This window comes from Cyprinodon tularosa, unplaced genomic scaffold (assembly GCF_016077235.1).
Source record: "Cyprinodon tularosa strain WSP-4 unplaced genomic scaffold, ASM1607723v1 ctg84, whole genome shotgun sequence".
In the NCBI taxonomy this organism is placed as follows: Eukaryota; Metazoa; Chordata; class Actinopteri; order Cyprinodontiformes; family Cyprinodontidae; genus Cyprinodon; species Cyprinodon tularosa.
Genome location: NW_024039607.1, coordinates 3892558 through 3916217, shown reverse-complemented (window position 1 = coordinate 3916217; position 23660 = coordinate 3892558). Strand labels below are relative to the sequence as shown.

The 23660-nt window shown below is 36.6% G+C and overlaps 1 protein-coding gene across 4 annotated transcripts in view; it reads right to left on the bottom strand.

Annotated features, from left to right (window-relative positions):
* The window catches only part of vti1a (vesicle transport through interaction with t-SNAREs 1A), a 180396-nt gene that overhangs the window by 109458 nt on the left and 47278 nt on the right, over positions 1-23660 (bottom strand). For all 4 annotated transcript variants that reach the window (XM_038272653.1, XM_038272650.1, XM_038272654.1 and 1 more), the window contains one exon: positions 20078-20162. In XM_038272653.1, coding sequence (XP_038128581.1) covers positions 20078-20162 — 85 coding nt within the window. The remainder of the gene's footprint in view (positions 1-20077; positions 20163-23660) is intronic.

Here is a 23660-nt window from a genome sequence, read left to right as displayed (position 1 = left end):
CTCTTATCTTCACAATGAGACCCTCTTAAAATCCTTCAATGTTACAACTAAATATTCAGCACAACAGTGTATGACAACGACCATGCTACCCCTTGGTATCAATAAAGTTATCCTGATACAGATTTCCTTATAAGTGGCCATCCTGAATAGACTTAGTCATATTTATCTAAAAGCTAACTGCATGAAGTTTGCAGCCCGTTTGGCTGTTTTCAAGACATCTAATTAATAAAGTCTTTTGTTATAAACTAAAACGTGAAGGGTATTGATCATTTCCTGCATTAGTTGAACTGATGCACTGGGTTTGCAGGCGGTTGACAAATCTATGATACATTAACATCTAGAGCCAGAAAGTTGCAATAAAAAAAAAAAAAAAAAAAAAAAAAAAAAAAATATATATATATATATATATATATATATATATATATATATATATATACGTCTGTAACAATCATTTTTTTAAACTTCAAGTCAAAATGACAAAGCTGTAAAATGCAGTCACTGTAAAGCTGATTTGCCACAGAGGAGAAGATACATTTTTATTAAATAGAATATCAGCAGCAACATATCTGTATAGCCACTGAAGTGACCAGAAGAATATTAATCTTTTCAGTCTAAGTTGCTTTTAACTTAAAAAAAGGGAAAACAGTCAACTTGATGTCTTGTTAGTGTTTGAGCTTTTGACTTCTCAGATGCACACGCCTACCCAGCTTCACACCCTGTCACTTCAAGATTAAATGAAAAAGATGCTAACAGACAAGCAAACATGCATTTACGCACTGTATAAAGCATTTTCTTCTAAGAACTGTGTTGGGAGGTTTGTTGAAATAAAAACATCAAAAAAGGCAAAGAAACTTTCAGTAGTTGGAAAAAAAAAGCATCAAGTAAACAGAAGAGCGGCTGTAAGTGAAAACCTTAGCATCATTTACAATGATACACGCAGCTAATACACATGAGAGGAAATGCTTCCATTTGTAGACCATTACCTTCATATCCTATTTGTGTAATGTATATTCATAAACAGACTGAGGATTGTCCAAAAGGGATATTTATAAAGTACACTTGATCTGTAAAAAGGGCCAACATAGTTGACATCAAAGCGTCCGGAGTGGGAGAGGTAAAAGTAGGCCAGGCCACGGCCTGGGAGAGAAGTGGAGAGGATACAGAGCAGAGCGTTGGAAAAGAGAGAAAACAGGCCGTAAGGACGGCTGGGAGGACCTCAGGTGTGAGTTATGAAGAGGCACCTTCTGTTCATGGCTTTAAGGCCCCTCTGCAGACAGAAGAGGGAGTCCAGACAGACACGGGGCCCTCTTGTTTGGCCCAAATAAATCCAGGTGGCTCAAGATGCGTGGCCATCACACTCAAAGTGGTTTTAATCTCTCAAAGAGGAAAATAAACTGTATGAAGGAATCCACCTAGACAGAGGTACTCCAGCATTAATATTTAATACTGAATATCAAATCCAATATAACCTTAAAGTTGTTGTATGAGCTTTCTTGGATTCAGTTTATAAAGGAAATCAAAACACTAAAACCAGTTTCACATATTACTGTAATCTTGATCTACAGGACGGTATTCCTATTTTCCGATTATGCACTCATAACTTGGTCAAGGCTTACTTTGTGTAAAGTACTGCATCAATGTGGCGTGGCTTTAAAGCAGTCAGACTCTGGCACATCTGCAGTGTAAAGGAATGTATGTTGCTTTAAAAGAAGCCTTCATCTCATCTCCAAACAAGAAGCTTGCAGTTTCTTGTTATGGGAACTTTAAATACAACTGGGAGACCAATTATGAATGATACGATGTTTGATGTTGTTTTAAATAGGGCTGGGCAACACTGTAATTTGCATTTGCAATATAATCACAATTTAGAAAAATGCAATTTTCAAATCGCAGAGGAACGCAATTTTTAATCACATTTCACAAGAGTAAGACATTCAATTTCTCCCTCCAGCCCTTTAGGTGGCAGTAATGTGGTTAAAGTGCGTATGCGGTAGGGGTGTGCAAAATAATCGTCATGATGATGCATCGTGATTCTAATTTTCGTGATCTACTGCATCGATTCTTGACACCAAGTATCAATTATTAATTAAAAAAAATGAATAAATAAAATTGCATGAATGGTTGGCGAACATCAGCCAAAAACAAGTGTAATACAACTTCCAGTCCAGTAGATGTCGCTGCAAATGTGTTGACGCACGCTGCCTTGTGTCACAAGCATTTCCGGCCGCGGGATACTGTGCTGTGTCATTCAAAAACAAAACATGGAGGAGAAAATATTACAATGCATCGCAATAATTCAAGTATCGCAATGCATTGTGATAGAATCGCATCGTGGCCTGTGAATCGTGATTCGAATCGAATCGTGACTTCTTTGGCAATACCCACCCCTAGTATGCGGCCACACAGAAGGGAAGACAGAGACGCAGCTACCACCTAGATTAATGCATTATAGTAGAAGTAAGAACTTGTTTGAGCAAGTTTAACAGAGAAGTCCTACAAAACTGGACTCTGGACAAGCAGGCTTTCAAGGTCACGAAAAAAACTAAAACCCTGGAGTAAAAACATTGACATGCTTGTGTTTAATGCAAAGGATAATCACAATAAAAATGCAAATGTTGTTGGGGCGACAGTGGCGTTGGATGTAGGAGTTTGCCCTGAAATCGAAGGATTGACGGTTCAAATCCCGACTCCGACTTTCAGTGTCGTTGTGTCCTTGGGCAAGACACTTCACCTGCATTGTCTACTGATGGTGGTCAGAGGGCCCGGTGGCGCCAGTGTATGGCAGCCCTGCTTCTGTCAGTGAGCCCCACGGCAGCTGTGGCTACAATGTAGCTTGCCACCATCAGTGTGTGAGCGCTTTGGTCAAGTCTCCTGACTTGAATAAAGGCGCTATATAAGTACATGCCATTTACCATTTACCATTGAAAATCATCGCAATTTTGACTTTTGGAAAAATCATCATCATAGTTTTTTTCTCATTGAAAATAATAATACCCAAAACAACCTTAAAGGTACATCACAGACTTTGTGACCAAAAGAGTTGACACATATGAGTTATTTTAAATGATTCCTCTGGCCAATATACAGTGCTTTACACCATTAATGCTACGAGCAGGGCTTCTTTCTTGAAATACCGACTATAGAAGTTGAGAGAAGACGGACCGTCGTTGGCCAGGTCATGTGGCCTGGAGGAACATATCGCTTTACTTTTATAAGAATACGAAACTCCCATAGTTTTTACAATATTCCGATAATTAAAAGACACAATCTTGTTTCGATCCACCTTTTTATTCTGATTACTTATGTCCATATAAACGGCACCAACCCAATTTTACATTTTACACACATACATACATACATACATTTTAATCTGATTGTGAGATTAAGTGCATTTAAACACTGCTATTGTCTTGTCTATGTCTTGCTACGGTACTATTAAAGCACTTACACCAAGTACAGCTAACATACCTTTAGTTGACCACACTTTTTCCTTTCACTCAATTTTCCAATTATACAGCACTGTATGAACAGAGAGCGTCTTTAGAAATGTTCCATAAGGGCGGATCCTGGCTGTGCGTAACTGTCCATTCAGCAGTCTGCCCCATCAACCAGTAAGCCACAGGATAACACTCCTTTCTTATTGGCCTTATTTAAATATATATATTCATTATGTGGGACTCCATTTGGATTTTTTAAATTGCTGTAACCAGATTTTAATGTAAAAAGACATTAACCCTTGGAAACTATCAGTTAATGATTAATAAAGCCATATAATATATATATGTATTTTAATTAATCAGTTAAACTAAATGGATACATTAATTTTCTCATGATATTCTAATTCACAGATAAACCTACAACTCACTGAAGTTTGAACAGTTTTAAGACGAATCAAAACATTTTCCAACAACTATCAAATAAAGGATCTTCAAGAACTTAAACAGATGCAATTTTGCTGGTTAATCCTTGAAGGTGGTCTTTGATCATTTCCCACAAGACACTTTTTTTTTATCTAAACTCTTACAGTATGTGACTGATGTTGATTAACTGAAAAGTCTTATTTAAGATATTACCGGTACATCTTTTGTGTCGTCTTATTTTATAAAAGCCAACCGCCACAGGTTGGTGAAACAGATGCAACGTCCAATTCTAATGTGTTGCAGAATCTGTAGGTAAATATCAAAGAGTAAACAATAGATGCTATATTTATACTAAAACAAATCCATTAAAGACAGAAATCAGATACTTGCTGGTAAAATGAGCAGCAGCTTTAACTGAGAAGGCTTCTTGTTCTGTTTTCTATTATTGATGTTTCTGATCGCTCTGTAGCAAACATGAATGCTGCTGCTGTGTACCCATCCAGACCAAGATGCCACTGCGCTTCTCAGCGCTGTGAAAGTACAGAGTGAATTTGATACAGGTCAAAACAAAAAGGAATGCTTTAGACATCTATTAATAAAGAAACAAGGCCTGAGCCTGTTACTGTTTTAAAACTATGGAAAGCACTCCATTTTCTTTTTTTTTTTTTTTCAAACCAAGGTAGCAGAGGATATATTGTAGTCTTCTCCAGCTGGAAGAAACATAATGTAACACAAACCAGGGCTCCATCTTCCTGACTTCTAGCTCCACACTTTCCAGCAGCTGGCTAAAATAGGGTTCATTCCTTCCCTGCTTACAGGACAGATATATTTAGAAGCAGATAAAATTTCCAGCGGTTTTAAACAAAAACGATGATGGCGTAAAAGCTAGAAATGTGCTTTCCTTCTCTCTTTTGAAGGAAACGCTGTCTGTGAGCAATGAACTGGTTTTCTGTGAAGTAAAACTGCAGGCTGGCTAACTGAGCAGATAGCCTGACTAATAAAATGGAATAAAATATCAGCTAGTTATATCCCTTTTACTTAATAAAGAGAAAAACAGCAACAAGGTGCAATATATACTGTATAATAAGCACTTAAAAACAAAGGTTAGTGGGTTTTTCAATATATATAACTTAGATTAATGTATTTAAATAAGAATATTGTAATATATCACAATATTATAGCTGTAATTTACAGTATATTGTCTTTTTTAGCAGACAGTTTGAAAGAAAGTCAGCTAAATCATGCTGTACAGTTTTCGCTTTAAATTTAGGGAACACAGTACTACTTTGTCATCTTAGCGCAATGTTTTCATGATGTGACTGTTTCATATTTGCGAACGCTTAGAAGGAATGTAGCAAAAGGTACAAATTCTTTAGCAAAAATGAGACAAGAATGACTTATATTCCTCTGAGGATCATCCTGACAGATTTACTAAAAAAATAAATAAACATCTACTTTTCTGCTAGAAAGAAGCTGAAACCACTCAAATCAATTACATCAAAGATGAGGCTCACATATCGAGACTTGTTAAGTTAACTGCATTCATGTTCCAAAGGTAGAGTGCCGCAGCCATTGTTGTCACTTGACGACGGCTGCGTTTAAATTGGGAGTGAAATCCTCCCCAGGAGAGATGGGTGAACCTGTCACAATAGACTGAGGGGACAGAAAGGTTTTTCTTAAAAAAAAAATAAAATAAAAACACCCAGTCACACAATAAACACGGTGTCTGCAGATGCGTAAGATCTTAATCATCATCACCATCATCTGTTCTGCTCTTTCAGAGTGTGTACGTGGTTCACATGAAAGGAATGCAATTCTTCCAAGACAAGCTCAGATGCAGAGATTTTCCCTTTGCTCTGAATTTGCATAAATTCTGCACGTCTGGCCTTTAGGAGGCAATAACAATTATTCACCGAGTTGGTTGTTTAAACTAAGCTTCAGCTGGCTATCTAAATAGCTCATTAAAACAGCACAGCGCCTCACATAAAGGAAAACCGATGAGCATTTCTGTAGATTAAACATGTGTATGGAATGGTTACTGGAACAGGGGGAATCACGAGTTTTAAAGTTAGAGAAAATGATGGAATGGTAAGAGTTGCACAACTTCAGGACAACCCCTCCCCCACCAGTTGCTGTGCACTCATGGTCAGCTGGCTGAATTAAAAAGAGTACAAATTTATCTAAAACCTTTTATCATGATAATGAAAATATTTGGCAACATCAGGAATAATTCTTCCTTTTCTGTTTGAAATAAAGGAATAAGATGCTGTATATCTTTGTGTTAATATATAGAATCAGACAAAAAAATAGTGATACTCTCCTTTAAATTCAGGTCTAATAATTTGGATGATACTGCAAAATTGTTTGACTTGCTTTTGAGAGAAAGTTAAAAAGTTCAACTATACTTTTCCTTTTGATGCTCTGACACCACCTTCTTTCACTGCTTTATTTTGGAGGGCTGCCTGCCCATATTTTATTTCAACTGGTCTCAAGAAAGCTCATTTTAGGGAGTACATTTTGATGCAAAGTATCTACTAAATATTTTGCATCCATTTTCCTCTTTACAAAGCTCTTTTATAATGACCAATGTTTTGGTATTTATCATTTGATATTCAATTGCATCTATTATGAATTAAAATAATAACAAATGAAGCAATAAAAAAAGGTCCTTATAAAATTCAGTTCCTACTATTTAAGAAGTTTTCATTTGAACTGTTTCTCTTATGCACTTTGGTAATGTAGCTAAGAGCAGAGAATAATGAGAATTTCTATGTCAAATTGTTATACTAATTATGCAAACAAATCAGCTAAATAAAAATTGTAAAAACTGATTTCTAAAAATAAATCCCAAAAAGCACATTCATGCGATCAAATGGCCTTCACCAAACACTTCCAAAAGTCTACATCAATGCATCAACTTTGTTCTATGTGTAAGTCATAACCAGGCACCTACGCACATCAAACTTGAGATGTGCCAGACCGAGGAAGGTGTCCCTTAGGCCGTCTTAGTCAGTCTTTCACAACTGCGCTTTAAAAGATGGGCGACAGAACAGTGCGCCGCGGTTGGCCCTGATTGATGATTGAGTAACCCGAGATCATAGAGGTTCTCGTTGAGGACTTGCTGCCGCATAACTGCGCATACATCAGCCCTTCAGGACTACAGCTACACACATCATGTGGTGAGACCAACTGATGTGAACATGGGGGATGTCTGGACTACTTAAAAGAAGTTTGCAACTCGCAGGTCAACAAGCAAAGATAGCAACAAATAAAAAATAAAAATAATACAGAATAATAGGGGAGGTTTTTGTTGCTATAAATCTGATTTTACACAAGAATTTAAAAGCTTAACTGCACAGTAAATCCAGCATGAAAATACAAATAGACCCATGGATGTAGACTTGCACAAAACATATGATAACTAGACAACCAGGACAAACACAAAAAACAAACTAAACAAGTCTGTGTTGACCATGCAAACACTTTCTTTTTAGGAACTCATGCAGACCCATCGGCAAGGTTCTGTGGTGTTTGTGCTTCTACAGAGGCTTGCTTTTAGGATCCTCTTATAACGGCAGAGCACACAGGCAGTGACTCCCTTCTTAAGCAGCTCAAGGGCGCAGCCTATCTACCAAACGATAGAATGCATGAATAGGAGTTATTGTTTCGATCCAACATCGTTTCACTGCTTTGATTTATTTATATGGGAGTCAAACTGTCTTTTACTATCAAATCCGATTTATTATTTATTGTTTTTGTTTTTTTTCCAGAGAAAAAAAATCAAGGTAATTTGAAAATCTTAACAAGTCCTTCAATAATAAAAATGTTCCACAATTGATCTGATGTCAGACAATTTAACTTCAATCCAGATTATTTTGATTATATAGATTCATTAAATTAATTCCCACCAAATGGTTAAAATTAGTAGTTATTTTACCCTAATCTCACAATAAAAAAACAGAACGTAATTGTGGTTATTTTGAAAAAAAAAAAAAAAAAGTCACCACATGTATAAATTCAAAGCACAAAGTCAGCATCATATTTGCCCAAAACTGTAAGAGTCTCCGTTTTCACACACAGGAATGGCAAAGATGCCCTGCCTGAGTGGGACACAGAGCACTCCTAAGGTTACCCCCCAGGACAGCAGCTTTACAGTCCCACTGACTGACAGATGGGGCGACCAGCTGACATCTCGGACCGGCTCCGTTTCATGTTCCCAGGGTGTCTTAAACGGGCCGGCGCCCCATCAGATGGGCACAGAACGGCCAAGAAGGAGGCTGCTTTGACAGAGGATGGGAGGTGCGCTTCTCGAGGTTACCACAGAGCAACAGAGACACGAGGAACAGACGGAGATGGCTAATATGCTTCACAGCGGTTGGACATTATAATTGTGCGTCTTGCAGGGGTGGTGGGTTCTGTGAACGTCTATAGAAGATGCAGATTTTTTTTAATGAGCCAAAGACTGCATTTAGCTTTATATGGCTTTCCAACACAGGATCAAATAGTAGCCTCAAGGCTGCAGCCAGCATTCATTAATGCAGGATCCATGATCAGATGTTGATTTCCAAATTCAAACCATAGGTTGTTTATAGCTAAAGGTGTTTGGTGGGTTTACTGTAAAATACTTAGCATCTTCATTTGGTGAAAAGAAAAGTGAAAACAAACCACAACTTTATCAAACCATATGGGATTAGTTCTTTATAAGTGTCTTCCCTAACTTGACTGATAGGTGCTGAACTGTGACCATAAAACAGTTTAAAGGATTACAAATAACTCTATAATACAATTATTTTAAAGAGCTCAACATTTATCTGAAAGCCTCCAATAAAAATTTCTAATTTCTAAAATCAATTAATCTAATTTCTAAATGTATATTTTTCTCAGAAGAGGATCCAATAAAAAACAAAACAAAAATGATGTGTCTGAATTTACATATAAAACAAATCCTACCTTTGTTTTGATTTTTTCAATTCTATTTGAAGAAAAGAGGTTTAAAAGAACTGTATTAAACACAGAATAATATTCAGAATTTGTAATAAGAGTGAGAAAGTGCAACACATTAAATTTCAATCTATTCAACAACTTAACATGTATTAATCAATCTATTAAAAAAAAAATTTAATGATTTATTTGATTAATACTCATTTTCCAATACACACACAACTCAAATATTTTTTTATCTATTTAATAATGTATTTTTGAGTGTTTTTTTTTTTTCAGTTTCCAGTTTCTGCAATTTGGCTCAGCACAAAAAAAAGGTTTCATAATTCAACATCGTCATCACCTAAAAAACATAATTGAATTTTTTTGTTGCAGAAACAGTGAAAGCAAAAGTTGAACATAAAAAAATTGCTTTCAATTTTTTTTCTTTCTCTAGCTTATTAATAATAATAACACTGATGCTGCACCATCTTAAAAAATACCTAATCCGAAAGAAGTAGTTGTCTTTTATTGTTTTTTCTTTTATTTTTGTTGTAATTAAAAACTATATTTTTCAGTAACTCCTGTAATCTAACTGTCTGTTATCCAGTGTCTTAGATAAAAGTCTGTTTTTAGGGTTTTAAATCTCATCAATCCTTTTCTTGTCCACAGCATTACTTTCACCATTGGATTAATATTCTTGATAAATACTCCCTGGTTACAAGCTGGCACAATTCTCTATCGGTTCCATTTCTTTTTTTTCCTATTATTCATTTATTTGTCCATCCTTTCTGCTTTTAATACTTCAGCGTCTCAGATGTAGCAGCTCTTTAAAGCACCCATGGGGGGCTGCAAGTCCTTGCTTTTGTTTGCCATTTCCTTCTAAAACAGTTTTTCTTTAACTGTGGCTCTTCACAGTTGTTGTCTTAGCTCTCTCTCTCCCACTCCGTCGCTCATGCTGTTGTTTTTTTGTGTTTGTTTTCCCCTCACTCTCTCTCCATCTCCGGTTCTCTTCCCTCCGTTTTTCTCTGTGTCAGACAGAGGTCAATGCTACACTTTTTTCTCCTGCATGCACCAAGGCAGGGGGTATCTTTTTTTGTTACTGTGACCTAAAAATAGTAAGAAAAAAAAGATTTAGGGACGGGACGAAGGTGCCTTTGAAGATATAGCAGCAAACTGCTATCTTGCTATTTGAGGGTGATTTGAGATTAAGACTAGATTATATCCAACCATTTGTGGGAGATGTAATTACAAAATGAGTTTATTTCAGAAGTTTCAGAAAAAAGCTTTACTAAAACAGCCTTTACTTAACACTTAGTAAGATATAAACTTAATCTGCAGAGTTTAAAGATCTGACAGAACCAAACATTTCACTATGCAGGTATTCTTTAAGGTTTACCATCCAAGAAAGGCTGAAAACATGGTTCTGCTGCAAATGTTCTCAACAGTTATTTAACAAGGGATCTGTCTTTATTTCACTGTCCTTAGCTGGCTTTTATTTTATTTAAAATGTGTCCCTTATCTCTATTGGACAATTGGCAGAAAGCTTAAAGTGGTTTTCTTAATGTTTAAATGTACAGTGTCTAACAAATTAAATACACTGCTTACAAGTTTGTAAATATTGAACTATATCTTTTTAATATCTTTTCAAGTTGGAACATGAAGGAAATGGCTTCTATAACAGCAGAAATGTGCTTTTCCACCCAGGTGTCATGTGACTTGTTGGCGTTAGAAGGCCTCAGGTGTGATTGGGGATCAGGTGTTTTAATTTTGGTGTCATTGCCTTCACACTCTTTCATACTGGTGACTGGGAGCTAAACAAGGCACCTCCTGTAAAAGTAATCTCTCAACAAGTGAAAAAAGCAGAATTCTTACTCTACATAACCATGGCATTGGGTATAAGAAGATCCAGAAAACCGTAAAGCTAAGCTACAACAACGAGTCCAAGACCAACATCACCAAAAGGAGTTGAGAACTTGTGCCAAGCATCATCTTCAGATGTTTTCTTTCAAAATTAGACACATCCGTGCTGCCAGCATTGATGTACAGGTGAAGCGGACTACTAGCCACACAATGCATAAAATATGTCCTCAAGGCTCCTATCCGAGAAGGAAATGTCTCCTACAAATGATGCACAAGAAACCCCCAAAACAATTCGCATGAGACAAGCAAAATAAGGAAATTAATTCTTTAAACAATGTCCTTTGCTCTTTAGGTCCAAGATAAACCTATTTAGCTCAAATGGCATCAGACATGTCAAATGGCAGCTAGCCAAAGGGGGTAATAACTAGTGCGTCTTGCCTAAAGTAAAGTATGAGGGTGGAAATGTCAAGATATGTGGCTTCATAGGTGCTTCTTACTGTGCCGAGTTACAGTTCTTTGACGGAACCATAAATCCCAACATAAATTGTAACTTAGCGAAGATCCCCTTTCTTTAAAACTTTTCCACATAATAATGACCCAAGACTGGACTGGACTAACATGTCTCCAGACCTAAACCCTGTTGAGCATCTGCAGAGCATCCTCAAGTGGAGCTCTAGTGAACTTCCTGGCTGATACAGTTAAATCAGTACATGGAAATCATGGTCCCAACACCAAAAATTAATAGGGCAGGATTTGGACATTTCTACATGTTTTAAAATTATTGTCATTCATTTCAGTTATGTTAATAGGACAGCTACATTTACACTGTATCAAAATCCACACTGACCTCTTTAAATTGTATCTAATTGAAAACATAATCTGTTTTGAAAAGATACAACACTAATAAAAAGGGAAATGGTGTACATAGTTTGATGGGATAATGCATAAAAAAGTGGAAAACACAAATTTGTTAATGTAGAAAATATCAAACACAAAAAAAATCCTTAATAACTCCACATTGACTTTTCATTCTGAGTTCACACCAAACCAGTAATTCTAAATGCTTTTAATCTTATTCAGTTTTCTTTGGTCAATAATCCATCCGACAAAACAAAACAAAAACCACAAGAAACATTCAGACTTGGAACTGGTGATGTTTCTTATTCCTGATGACAGTAAATTTTGTGGTAACAACATTGCCTCATGTTTCACTAAGCAGCGAAGCTCAGATTAGCTGACTAGTCAGATCATTACCTCCAAAAGACTCATTATGTTGAGAGGCTTGTTGAAACTAATAAGTGACTAAAGGTGTAATTATTTCACTTTCTTATAATTTTACTGAAGCTATCAATAACACTGTATGGGCATCTAATTGAAGAACAAAGGATGGAAGTGCTGGTCGTTACACAGCAGGTAGACTGAAGCCCAACTGAGGCACCAAGTTTCAAAGGCTGATATTTGGGTGTTTGCAGCTAAAACTATGAAAAAACACAGACTTCCCCACAGATGTAAGGAACTGGCTCATAGTCTCAGACACACACTTGAGTTTGTTGGTTCAGCTCTTCCATTGAGGGCCCCTATGCTAGCCGGCCATTGTCCACGTAAGGCCTTTTGTCCTGGCAGTCTGAAACTAGAGATTGCACCTTAGCTACCGCAGTTCAAGCGTAAACAGTGTTTTCATGCCCTTTGATAGACACTGTTGCCAGTGGACCCCTAAATCCCTGGAACAGCTGAGTCCTAGGGTGTCAAAGATAATAGCGATTTATTGCAGTGCGAGGCTTTCTCGTTGCCTCCCCCTTCCTTTCCAATCGTCCCTTCGACCCCTCCTCCCCCTCAAACAGATTAAAATTAAGCCGTAAACATGTGAGGACCGAATTAACACATTTACCGAGTCTCCTCTTCCCACATCCCATTTTCACTCTGGAGCGGCTGATCCCCGCCGCCGAACGTGGGTGCAATTTTAATGACTCGCAACGTTTTTGAAGTCCACATGAAAAAAGCGACGTTCGCCGTTTGTGGCGGCGCTAGATATGGCTAGGCCATGGCCGACTATGATTGGGAAGGGGGGTTGGAGGGGGGACGCACGCCGCCGACTCGGACTCCAGGCTCTTCGATAGGATCGGTGTCATTTTCCTCTCCACGATAAGACGCCTTGCTGACAAGGTCCGATTAGGAGAGAAAAAAATCATTATTGCTACGCCTTTCATCCACCAGGGTTTTACCGATAAACAGCTCGCCCACAGCGAAATTTCCTGAGAGCAAGATGTTATACCTTATATATATATATATATATATATATATATATATATATATATATATATATATATATATATATATATATATATATATATATATATATATATATATATATATATATATATAATTTGTGTGTGCGTTTCAAAAAATATTTTTAACCCTCCATTTTATGGCAGAAAACTGTTAAAATATTGAAGTGTCAGTTCAGGCCTCCATTAATCAAACAACCATCAAATGACTTCTATTCTTTTTCAACACAATACTTCACACCAATCGTATCAGCCTACAAAAACTGGATTTATTATGCAGTACCTCAAGGAAAACCACTTTAGCAAACGCTTTTTTTAAAAAGGGAAATGGAAAAAAGCTGTTTAAAATATTCAGACTACACAGAGCAAAGAGAATGAACTAAAAAAAGTACAAGAAAAATATTCAGCCACATTTACATAGTATATATTTATACTTTCAATTTTTACATATCCATAATATGACAGAAGGAAAAAGCTTTAAATCAATTATATAACCATTATAATAAATGTATCTTTTTGAAACAGTTAAAAGAATAATGTATTTAAGTAAACAATGACAAATATATATTTTTAGGGTTTTCCTTTAAATTAAAATAATAAATTCTGCTACATAGGAGGAAAAGAATACTTAAAAACCTATAGAGTTAATTAAAAACTCTTAAGAGTAGAGAGAGAAAAGGGATGTGGTTAAAATACATTGCAAGTACCATAAATGTAAGTTATTATGTCATTTGTTAAGGATCTTCTTGATGTGTCTGAAAAGCGGGCACCACTTTGGTGGCCTAGCACAAAAAGAAAGAAACAGTCTGATCTTTAGAGGGAACAAAGAGAAAGAAAGCAAGCGGGAGAGAAAAAGAACGAAGATGGAGGGGGAGAGATAGAGGGTTGGGACAAACGTGTTCTGTGTTACTGGGCCACTCCAGCACCCATGGACTCTCAGCAAGACTCAAAGCCACTCTCTCTGCTTCAAAAGGGAGTCACACAGATAGTTTTTTTTCTTACGTTTACAAAACCGTATTTATTTATTCCTCGTCATTCTCTCATTTGTCTCTTTATTTCTTTGTGCCCCGGCACCCCTTGCTCTGTAGCTAAAATCCTGACGATGCAGCTGCCGCGTTTGTGCCCCCCCATGCCGTTAAATACCACAGCAGCTGAAAAAAATCAAACTCCTCTAAAACAAATTGATGTACCCTTTAATATAGTCGTCACATCATCACAGGGTCCTTGTGTGCCTGCCTTGGTGACGACTGCAGGGCTGCTTAGCTGAGCCCGGCAATAGCTTCCATGGTTAAGGTCACTTTAATGATTCATCACAAAAAAAGAAAAACAAAGAGTGATTCCGAGAATGGAAAGAAAAAAAAATGGAAAGTCCCTAGGATCATGACTCAATCACTAAGGTCTTTGATTGACAAAGTCTAATCAGATTATCCCTGCCCTAATAAAGTCGACAGCCTGCGGTGTTGCTCCCTACCTGGCGTGGTGTGAACTGTTCCAGGTAGAGAGCAAGGTAGGAGCCCCCCGGGAGCCGAAACCTGAGACCTCTCTGCTTATCTGAACAGGGCTGAAATCAATTCCTAATGAGGTGTTTCCATTTTGCAGGATTGATCACAGACCACTAACCAACGAGAGTCTAACCCAAGAAGAATCCTCCAAGTCTTAAAAGCCAGCTTTTAAAGTAGACAAGCTTACATATGATTAATTTTTTTGTGTCTGCAACTCATTTGCTGGCGTTAGTGAATAAGTAAACTCTCTCTTGGATCTCAGTGGAGTCCATGAATGTAATTCAGTAAAGATTTTGCTCACGATAATTTTGTGTAAATAGATCAAGGTTATCAGTGTGATAAAAAAACATTCCTACATATGTTGATAAGTGGGAAAAACATCCTACACACATACATATTTAGATACTAATAAAATTACCAAATCAGACGACAAGAATAACAAAGTCCCGACAATGACGATTCATTTGTCTGACAAAAAACAGGCTTTGTAAACTATTTAAATGTGCTGAAAAAAGACATTTCATATATGCTTTCACAAAAAGCCACTTGGCCACTAGGCTACTAGTCGCTGGTAAAGGTAGAGGACCACTTGTGTTTTCCCCTTCTACACCATAAAAAGAACAAACTCCTTTAATTTTATCAGCTTAACTGAAGATACATGTGGGACTCTGTTTTTTTGGAGGGATACCAAATACCCCCAACTACACACTTCTAGTCTTTTATTGGCATCTGAATCAATGATCTTGACTAACACTAGAAAATGACTATTGTGCAAAGACAAAACAGAGTTTTAAGAGCAATTTCATTCTAAATATTAAAAACTGAAGAAAAATCAGATGTAGTTTGACAATAAATGAACCTTTATCATAATAAAACATAGAAATATAGAGTCTAACTGAACTTCAAAAACTAAACAGCAGAAAGGTGGAATAGCTTTTCAATGCAGCTTTGATGTCTTTACAGACATGCTTTTTTATTTCTAAACAACCAGCCATAAATGATTCAAAATCTCTCCAGTCTGGAGCTGAGGGCCAATATTTGGCATGCCTTTGATTTAACATCAGTCTTCACATTGACAAGCTTCCACATTTGGGCATTTCAAATACTCTAGACTCAAATGTCTTTAAATTAGCTAACTGCATGCCCTCCCCCTTTATTTATCAGCCCCTTTTAACTGGGCTATCCCTCTGTCTGCTTGGTGTAGTGGTTGGTTTTTGAGGCATTGCTCTTCACTAATAAAGTTTTATATATTATTAATCAGACAGAGTAGCCTAGTTTCTTGAGGGTGTGTGTGGTAAATAGCTCTGCATGTCCAAAAAGTCTCCACTATTTCCCTCCGAGGGCTCTCACTGCTTTTTGGCAAGCCTTTGTTTTCATCCAAAAACACTGGAGATGTTCAGAATGAAGAACATATTGGGAAAAAAAAACAGAATTGAAAACCTCTATGAAAAAAAATATACCATGTAAAGATAAATCTCTTCTTAAAGCAAAGATATTGCTATTTCTGTCTAAAAAATGACCTTAAAGCATTCTAAATTTTTTATTTTATTAGTTATTAAGAAGTGAAAATAAAGAAAGGTGAGACAACACAAAGCGTTTTGTGATGCCTGTTTAAAAGCTCTCTTTTGTCTTTTTCGTACCACTTTTGATTGGTTAATAAAAGCAAAAGTTTCACAACGCATAAATAAAATAGGGCTGAACCAATTAATTGGATGAATTGTGATAAATCGATTGTTCAAATAGTCAACTAAATTAATCGATTAATCTTTTACTGAAGTATAGAGACTCTAAAACTTGCTTTTAGATGACATAGCGACCCACTTAGAGCCGCAAGATTACCAAGATTTAAACATTTTGCATTTAAGATTAAAAAATGCTTTTGTTCATCCATACACTCTAATGAGAATTCCTTCAGTGGAAAAGTTTTATTTTCACCTGGTTTAATTAATTTAAAAAAAATACTTTTTAAGGAACCTTTGGTTATCTGATTATTAATCGATTAATCGAAACAAATAGTCGACAGATTAACCGATACGCAAAATAAGTGTTAGTAAAAATCATTGCAAATATCACAATGCTGAAGATTTCTGCATAAAATCTACCATTTATACGTGAAGGTAGTTTTGATATGGACAACATTGAGGCATTTAAAGTGTGGCAAGAATGTGTCTGATAAACCCAAACTTATTATTGTGTTAAAGTTGTGGTCATATGGCAAAATAAATATATATACATCAAAATCATATCTATCTATCTATTTATCTATCTATCTATCTATCTATCTATCTATCTATCTATCTATCTATCTATCTATCTATCTATCTATCTATCTATCTATCTATCTATCTATCTATCTATCAATCTATCTATACTGTACCACAACAAACTGTGAGACTAATTGAGTTTTTTTTTTTGTTTTTCAATTTAACATTGGGTGCAAATGACAAGTAATCATATCATTGTAGTTCTAATGAACATGTAATCCTAGTGGCTGTTTTTTCTTCTTCAAGTATTCTATAATGACCATTTATTACTATGGGCTACAGGTAAAAAAATATCCAGTTATTTCTTTGTATTTTTACTGCTAAATTTAAATTTTATAGAAGTTTGACTGTACAAATAAAGTTATGTAAATAAAACATAAGACTAAACATTAGCAGGTTTTGCAAGCATCAGGTGCAATGTTCATATACTGAGATGCTGAGATCCTCAAAAAATTTTTGGTCTCAGATTGCTTGGCCCAACTCAAAAAGTTAGGTTGAAAAAGGTAGACAAAAAAAAAATAAATCAATAAAAAGATTAGTCAAGCGCATTTCAGCTACATGAAAGTTATAATACGAGTTGATGAAGAAAATAAAGCTGATTAGTCAAGAAAAAAATCAAAGAACAACAATAAACGACTTGCCATTCTTTCAACCCTTTGGTATTTTGAGCTTTTACATTTTTTTATTTTTTTTTTTACTTTAGAATATTTTTTCTGTATTTTGGATACTTTAGACCTACATGAAATTTTCTATTTTTAAAGTGGGTCTTTAAAACATTTAAAACTTCCTATCAAACTTTCCTGTTTTACTCACGTAATGAAATGAGTCTTACACTTCAAATAAAAAAAGTTACTTTTCTGGTATTATGAGTCATAATCTCTCATATTTCATTTCAATCAACAAGCCCAATACACAGATTTAGGTTGAGATTTTATGATGTCTACAATTTATTTTCATAACTTAGGAAAATCAACTTCAAGTAAAAGAAAGTGACACTGTAAACAGGTGTAGGGCGGTTTGTTTATGGGAAGAAATAGGAGGCAGAAGACAAAATGTCAATGAATAGGTTAAGAATTAAACAACGGACCAATTAACAAAAATTATCCGCTCTTTTGCAAATTGTTATAAAATTCTACCCCTTCAAAATCTGCATCTTTAAATTGTACCCATCCCATTCTAAGAGATGGTAAAGAGCAGGTGATTAAACATTGTGTATGGCAATCATTTTGACAAACAGCTGATTCTTCACGGCTCAGAACATGAATTATCAACAAAATAGATATGCAGTGATCCATAATGATACATGGGAATGATGAAAGATAGTAAATCTATGAGAGACATGCATGACTTGGATGACTGTTGTCAGCGTATACCCTAGATTAACAAAGTTATGGTTTCAAACAGCTGAAATGTCATATTGCTAAAGTATGTCACACTACCCCTGCAGGTTCCTGCACACTGCCAATCAGTGGGCTGAAAAAAAGGCTGCTGCACAGTTACCTGAAGATTTGGGGTTTTTAAACTATAATTTTGAGTTATATGTTACATCTGTTATATTTCCAAATTAGAAGCAACCTTGCTTTTCTACAATTCAATGCAAATGAAGCACTTGGAATTGAACCACAGGATGTAATATTTTAGGTAATAATGTCTGTTTTCCAGTGTTAAGTAACAACCCTGGGTCATGTTAATTCTTTTTGTCTACAACATCTATGTGAAGATTGTTAAACTGTACAATTTTCTCTCAAGGTTATACTGTGAGAATCAATGAAAGCCCATCTTTTTGTACATACATCTTCTACTCCAACCAGCTATTTTTCTAAAGCATAATTGAAACTAAATGGATTACAGATAAGACTGCAAAGTCATCATACTGAACATATTTTTGCTTTCTCTCAAAAACAATACAAAATGGGCAATAATACCAAATTATCTTTATAACAAAAAATAAAATGCTATCATCTTTTCAATAAGATTCAATTCAATAAATTAATGATTATATTATTTCAGCCTTTACATTGTAATTTCAACTCATGAAGGTTATTGCTGTCCGGCAAAGGCTGCATATTCTAAATGCTCTCTATATTACTCATGCTGAAATATTCCCAATTTGACCTGCAGCCATCGCCATTTCAGGTTGTGCATCTGAGCGAACGGTTCATATCGACAGCAGAGTTAAGGAAAGGGTCACGGATTAAAGACGCAGGGTGAAGAATCCCCACAAACCAAACCCACAGCTGGTGTGCGCCCAGCCAAGTGTGTGGGACCGGGCGAGGATAAACCAGCATTGTTCTCACACAGTGTGAATAAGACACACAATTGGTGACCCTGGGTCAAGGGGCATGTGGCCGACACCAGCAGGAGAAACCGCTGGGCCCAGTAGGTACTGATCAATGTTAAACTAAGGGCCCGGCAAGCTGTGAGGCAAATGATCCAAACAAGCTGTTGTGTGAGATGAGGCTGAGTGAGAGTAAAAAAAAAAAGAAAAATCCCCCAGCTGTCGCAGAATACTACACAACTGAGAAAGTGAAATAACGTCAGAAACAACCAGGGCGTTTGAATCAACATTTTTAGGCAGGAGACGCACGGAGTATCTATAAATTTGTGAATACAGAAAACTTCAAAAGCAGGTGGGTCCACGTGTAAACCTTAGTTGACTTGAATTATTAAATCAGTCGATGTTGCACGCACCAGCCACCCCACGATTATAGTGTAAATTGACAAACTTTTCTCCAAACTACAACGGAAGCCACAGAGAGCTGGTTGATGCTTTAGGAATGAGCTTTGATATCTCCCTAAGGAATACACTGTGCCTCAATACGTGGTGGCTGTCAGGAAGGAAGACAGGAAGAAGGAAATATAAAACACATTAACTGGTCCCATCTATTTAGGATCCCAATGACATTTTTTTTCTCCTATTTTAAGATTAAAACTCTCCTTGATGATGAAAATAAAGGGAAATTGTCTTTGTTTTAATTTTCCGTCTCTTACACCCCTGAATTAGAAGCAGTGATATTGTTTATTTTTACAGACTTCCTGTTTGTGTTAAGAAAAATCCTGCCTACTAAAAACTCAACACACTTGCATACGTGACTTACAGACACAGATTTGGGATTGCTTGATTTTCTTCAGGAGAACCAGCTCCTGATATGCCGCCTGTACACTTCCTCCTCTCACCTTTGATGTGCTCCCGAAAATGTCATCAGGCGTCAAGGAAAGATTCTTTTTAAAAGTCCTCCCTACACACAACCCAACCCTCCAAAACACACATACATCCACCCACCTCGTGTGTGAGCAAGACAATTTGCTGTTGCTCACTCATCCTCATCGCTATCTCCCCCACCACTACCCCACTTTTCTGCAATCCATAACAGAGTACGTACCGGTTTCTACTGCAATCTGATAGCCGGCCTCCAGTCTCCGTGATGACCTTTCCAGCCTTTCTGTGTTGTCCAATAGATGCGCTCTCTGCAGTAAACAGAGAAAGAAAAAAAGAATTACGCTTCAGAAACAAACAGAAAATAAGAATTGATTGAGAGGACTGGGACGTATTTCAAAGAAACGCATCAACACTGTCGCCTAAACAGGCAGCCCACACGTACAGCCACAACATATTACAAACAGGTTGCCAATAACACGCATTACAATTTCTTATATGCTCACGGCCTATCAAGCGGATGCAGGTTGGGGATGACAAGGTAAGATGTGTTGCTTCCTCACCTTGGACATAAAAGACAAACTTCTTAGAGCTTTGTTGCTCTCTTGTATTGTTATATTAACTCATCTGCAAACAATAAATGAAGACCCTAACAATAAACTGAAGGGGGTTTCCCAGTCAAAACAAGTTGGACAAAACTAGATATTTCTATTTACGCATTTTGGTTGAATTGAATTTTTTTAAATCTTTCTATTTTTTTTAGATAAACAGAAATAAAGGTATTTTACAAATTTGTGACATTCACAATGGCCAATGATAACATACACCATTAGGGACAAGTCATAACAGAAACAAGAGCCTGTCAAAGGTACCTAGGTCCAAACTGAATATGTAATAATGGGCACTGGGGGAATCCATATGGAATCATGGCTGTGTACATAATACAAAGGGTTTGTTGCCATTATCAACAATAGGCATCAAGGGGATAATAAATAGAAATTACTTATTTACATTCTCAATTTCAATGGGTCTCGCACATCTGCTAGTATCTCTAGTGCATACAAAGAAACAGCAATTATATTAAGAGCAACATTAAATCAGTTTTAGTCTTATTCTTCAAGAAGATTTCATCAAAACTTTTACATAATAAAATAAAACCCATTTAGAGTTGAAATACACATTTCTGCCAACTTGCTCTCCAACTTGCCAACTTGCTCTTCTTACTATTGTTAATTATTTTTGTAAAAAACATTCTACATATTATGATCTTATCTACACCATCTTTACTATCTTATTTCTAAGCAGCTGGCTTTCTGATTTCTTCAACTTGACCTCAGGGGATTGTGGAATATGTATAACCTTATAACTTTTCTTGAAATAAGCATGCAGAAGTTTCTTTTATTTTCTTTTAACAAACATATTTCCTGGACTTAGACTATTTATTTGAAGGACTGACATGAAACACCTAGTAAAATAGTGTTAGCTCCAACTGCATTTTCAACATTTTCAGCAGTCCTGCAGTTTTTTGTCACAGGGTTCGTACCAATCTTGACTCTAGTTTCCAAGTTTTTTTTTTTTTTGACTCAACCCAAAGCTATCGGCCAAAAAGATTAGAATATGTTCAGATCCTCCAAAGAGATTTTGATAAATTAAACTCAAAAAACATTAATCATTCCAAAAAAATTGTATCTTGTTTGTTGTAGCTTGTGTATCTTGTGTTTTTTTCTTACCTAATTGTTTTGTACTAACAATGTTTATATTCCTGACAATTTCTTTTTATACCCATTTGACAGACAATTATTAACATAGTTTATAATATTCAACTTATAGTCAACTGTAAGGAAGTTTGACTGTATGACTGTAGCTAATGGCTTCAAGCAGTAGATTCCTCCATTATTTTTTAGTTCACTAGGTGCCATTATCTGTAATGTTCCATAATAATCAATCAGAAAAAGGGCGAATCATAACCAAAATAAATCAAACAGAAAGTTTTGTACAATTTATTTTAATCTTTGGGATCTGAGCATTTGTATTCTGTTATTGATATGCTAATTTGTGAGAAAGGATAACCAGATTTTCTTTAAGCCAAGTTATTTTATGTTTGGTTAATACAAAGTTTTAACAACTCATCGAAAGCACAAATAACCCTTATAACTAATACAGCCTCTGATTATCAACATACTGGGGATCTTAATGTTTAGGTTCAAAGTCCTGTAGGAACCAGCTTTCATTAAACCCACACTACACACAGTAGAGATCACAAACAGAATAAACATGGGGAAGTTAAGTGTTTACCCGAATGCTGTTTGTTTTGATGGCCTTTTCTCACACACTGCGTGAGGAAACTGATCAGATTTAACATGTTTGACAGTAAAAAGCAACCCGATGAATGACAACAATCCCACTGACAATATTTGATGCCCATCATAAGAGTGAAGGGGACAGGGGAAGAACTGAAATCTCTAGTCTTGGTTGGGCTGTCAAAATGTGTACCAGCTAATCACTCAGAGGAAATGCAGAGAGAGAGAAAAAAAAAGAAAAGAAAAAAATCCTACGACACACTTTTCAAAGTTTGACAACAAGAGGGATGGGAAAAGAGCAGGGAAGAGAAAACTCCCTCTGAACTCTTCCTTGCCTCGTTTCCTTTTCCTTTGTGCCGCTGACAGATGTCATTTAAAATTGCAGAGATAGTTTTAATAGTTAAAGTGAGGGCAGGGAGAGAAAAGGATGGATGCTAGAAATGGGTAACAAAACGAGTTTGTGGTAGGTGGAAATCAAAATGGAGACAATGGGTGGGACAGGATGCATTGAGTTATGTGCTTTTGGTGAAAGGTGTGGCAGCTGGCTTTGAGGGTGGGTTATAGGTGTTGAAGTCACAGCGGCACCAACAGACATTGTGGCAGTGCGCTTTCAGGGGAAAATGGTTACCAAGCTTGGGCAATAATGAGCCCCTATGGATCAGTTGAAAAAGCAGGGATGTATTGACATGCAATGCTTAAGCTAATACACCTAGACCATGGCTGCACTGCCTGTGTGTGCCTGGGAGCATGAGGCAGCCGGGGATACTGACAGGGCAGACGCACTCCCCAGGTTCTTCAAAGAGCTCAAGTGATTAGCATGTTATCATTACCATTCGAAACGTGATTTTCCTATTCCCTCTCGGCAAAGGTGACACGTCTCGGGGAGACGGCCGGCAGAATTGCTGCGATGGAAAGCTACTTCAAAGTGTTCTCCTCCTGAATTTCTCTCCCTCTCTGTCTTTTCTCTCCCTCATTCGTTCTTTTTTGGGGCTTGGGGGGAAAGGAGGGTGAGTGCGGGAAGGTGCGTAAGATGGGGGGGGGCTGCGGGGGTAGTGGTGTTGGTGCGTTTACTAGAATAATACGTTCTGAGTTTGATAGTTAAATAACCCAGAAAAGGGGTTTGATTTCAGCCACCAAGATTCTAGTAATGGCACCCTGGTGGTCCTAATAATGAAATCATCCACCAGCAGAAGTACAATAATACTACAGAAGAAGAAAAGAAAAGGATACTTTACTAATTAGAACTAAGCATCTTTAAGTATAACAGGAGCTGTGGAGCAGTCAAGATTCTTATCTGTACAACTGAAATGTCACTAAATTGTGAAAACAACAACATTCTAGACTTTTACTATCTCAAATAACCAGAGTTCTTAGGCTGATTTTAGGCCATAATATTTAGTGGCTCCAAATATTTTAGTCTAAAAAGGGTTAGACAGACGGAGGGATGCATGGATGCAAGGATGGATAAATGGACTAGGGTGATGGATGATGGATGGATAGACTCATTGA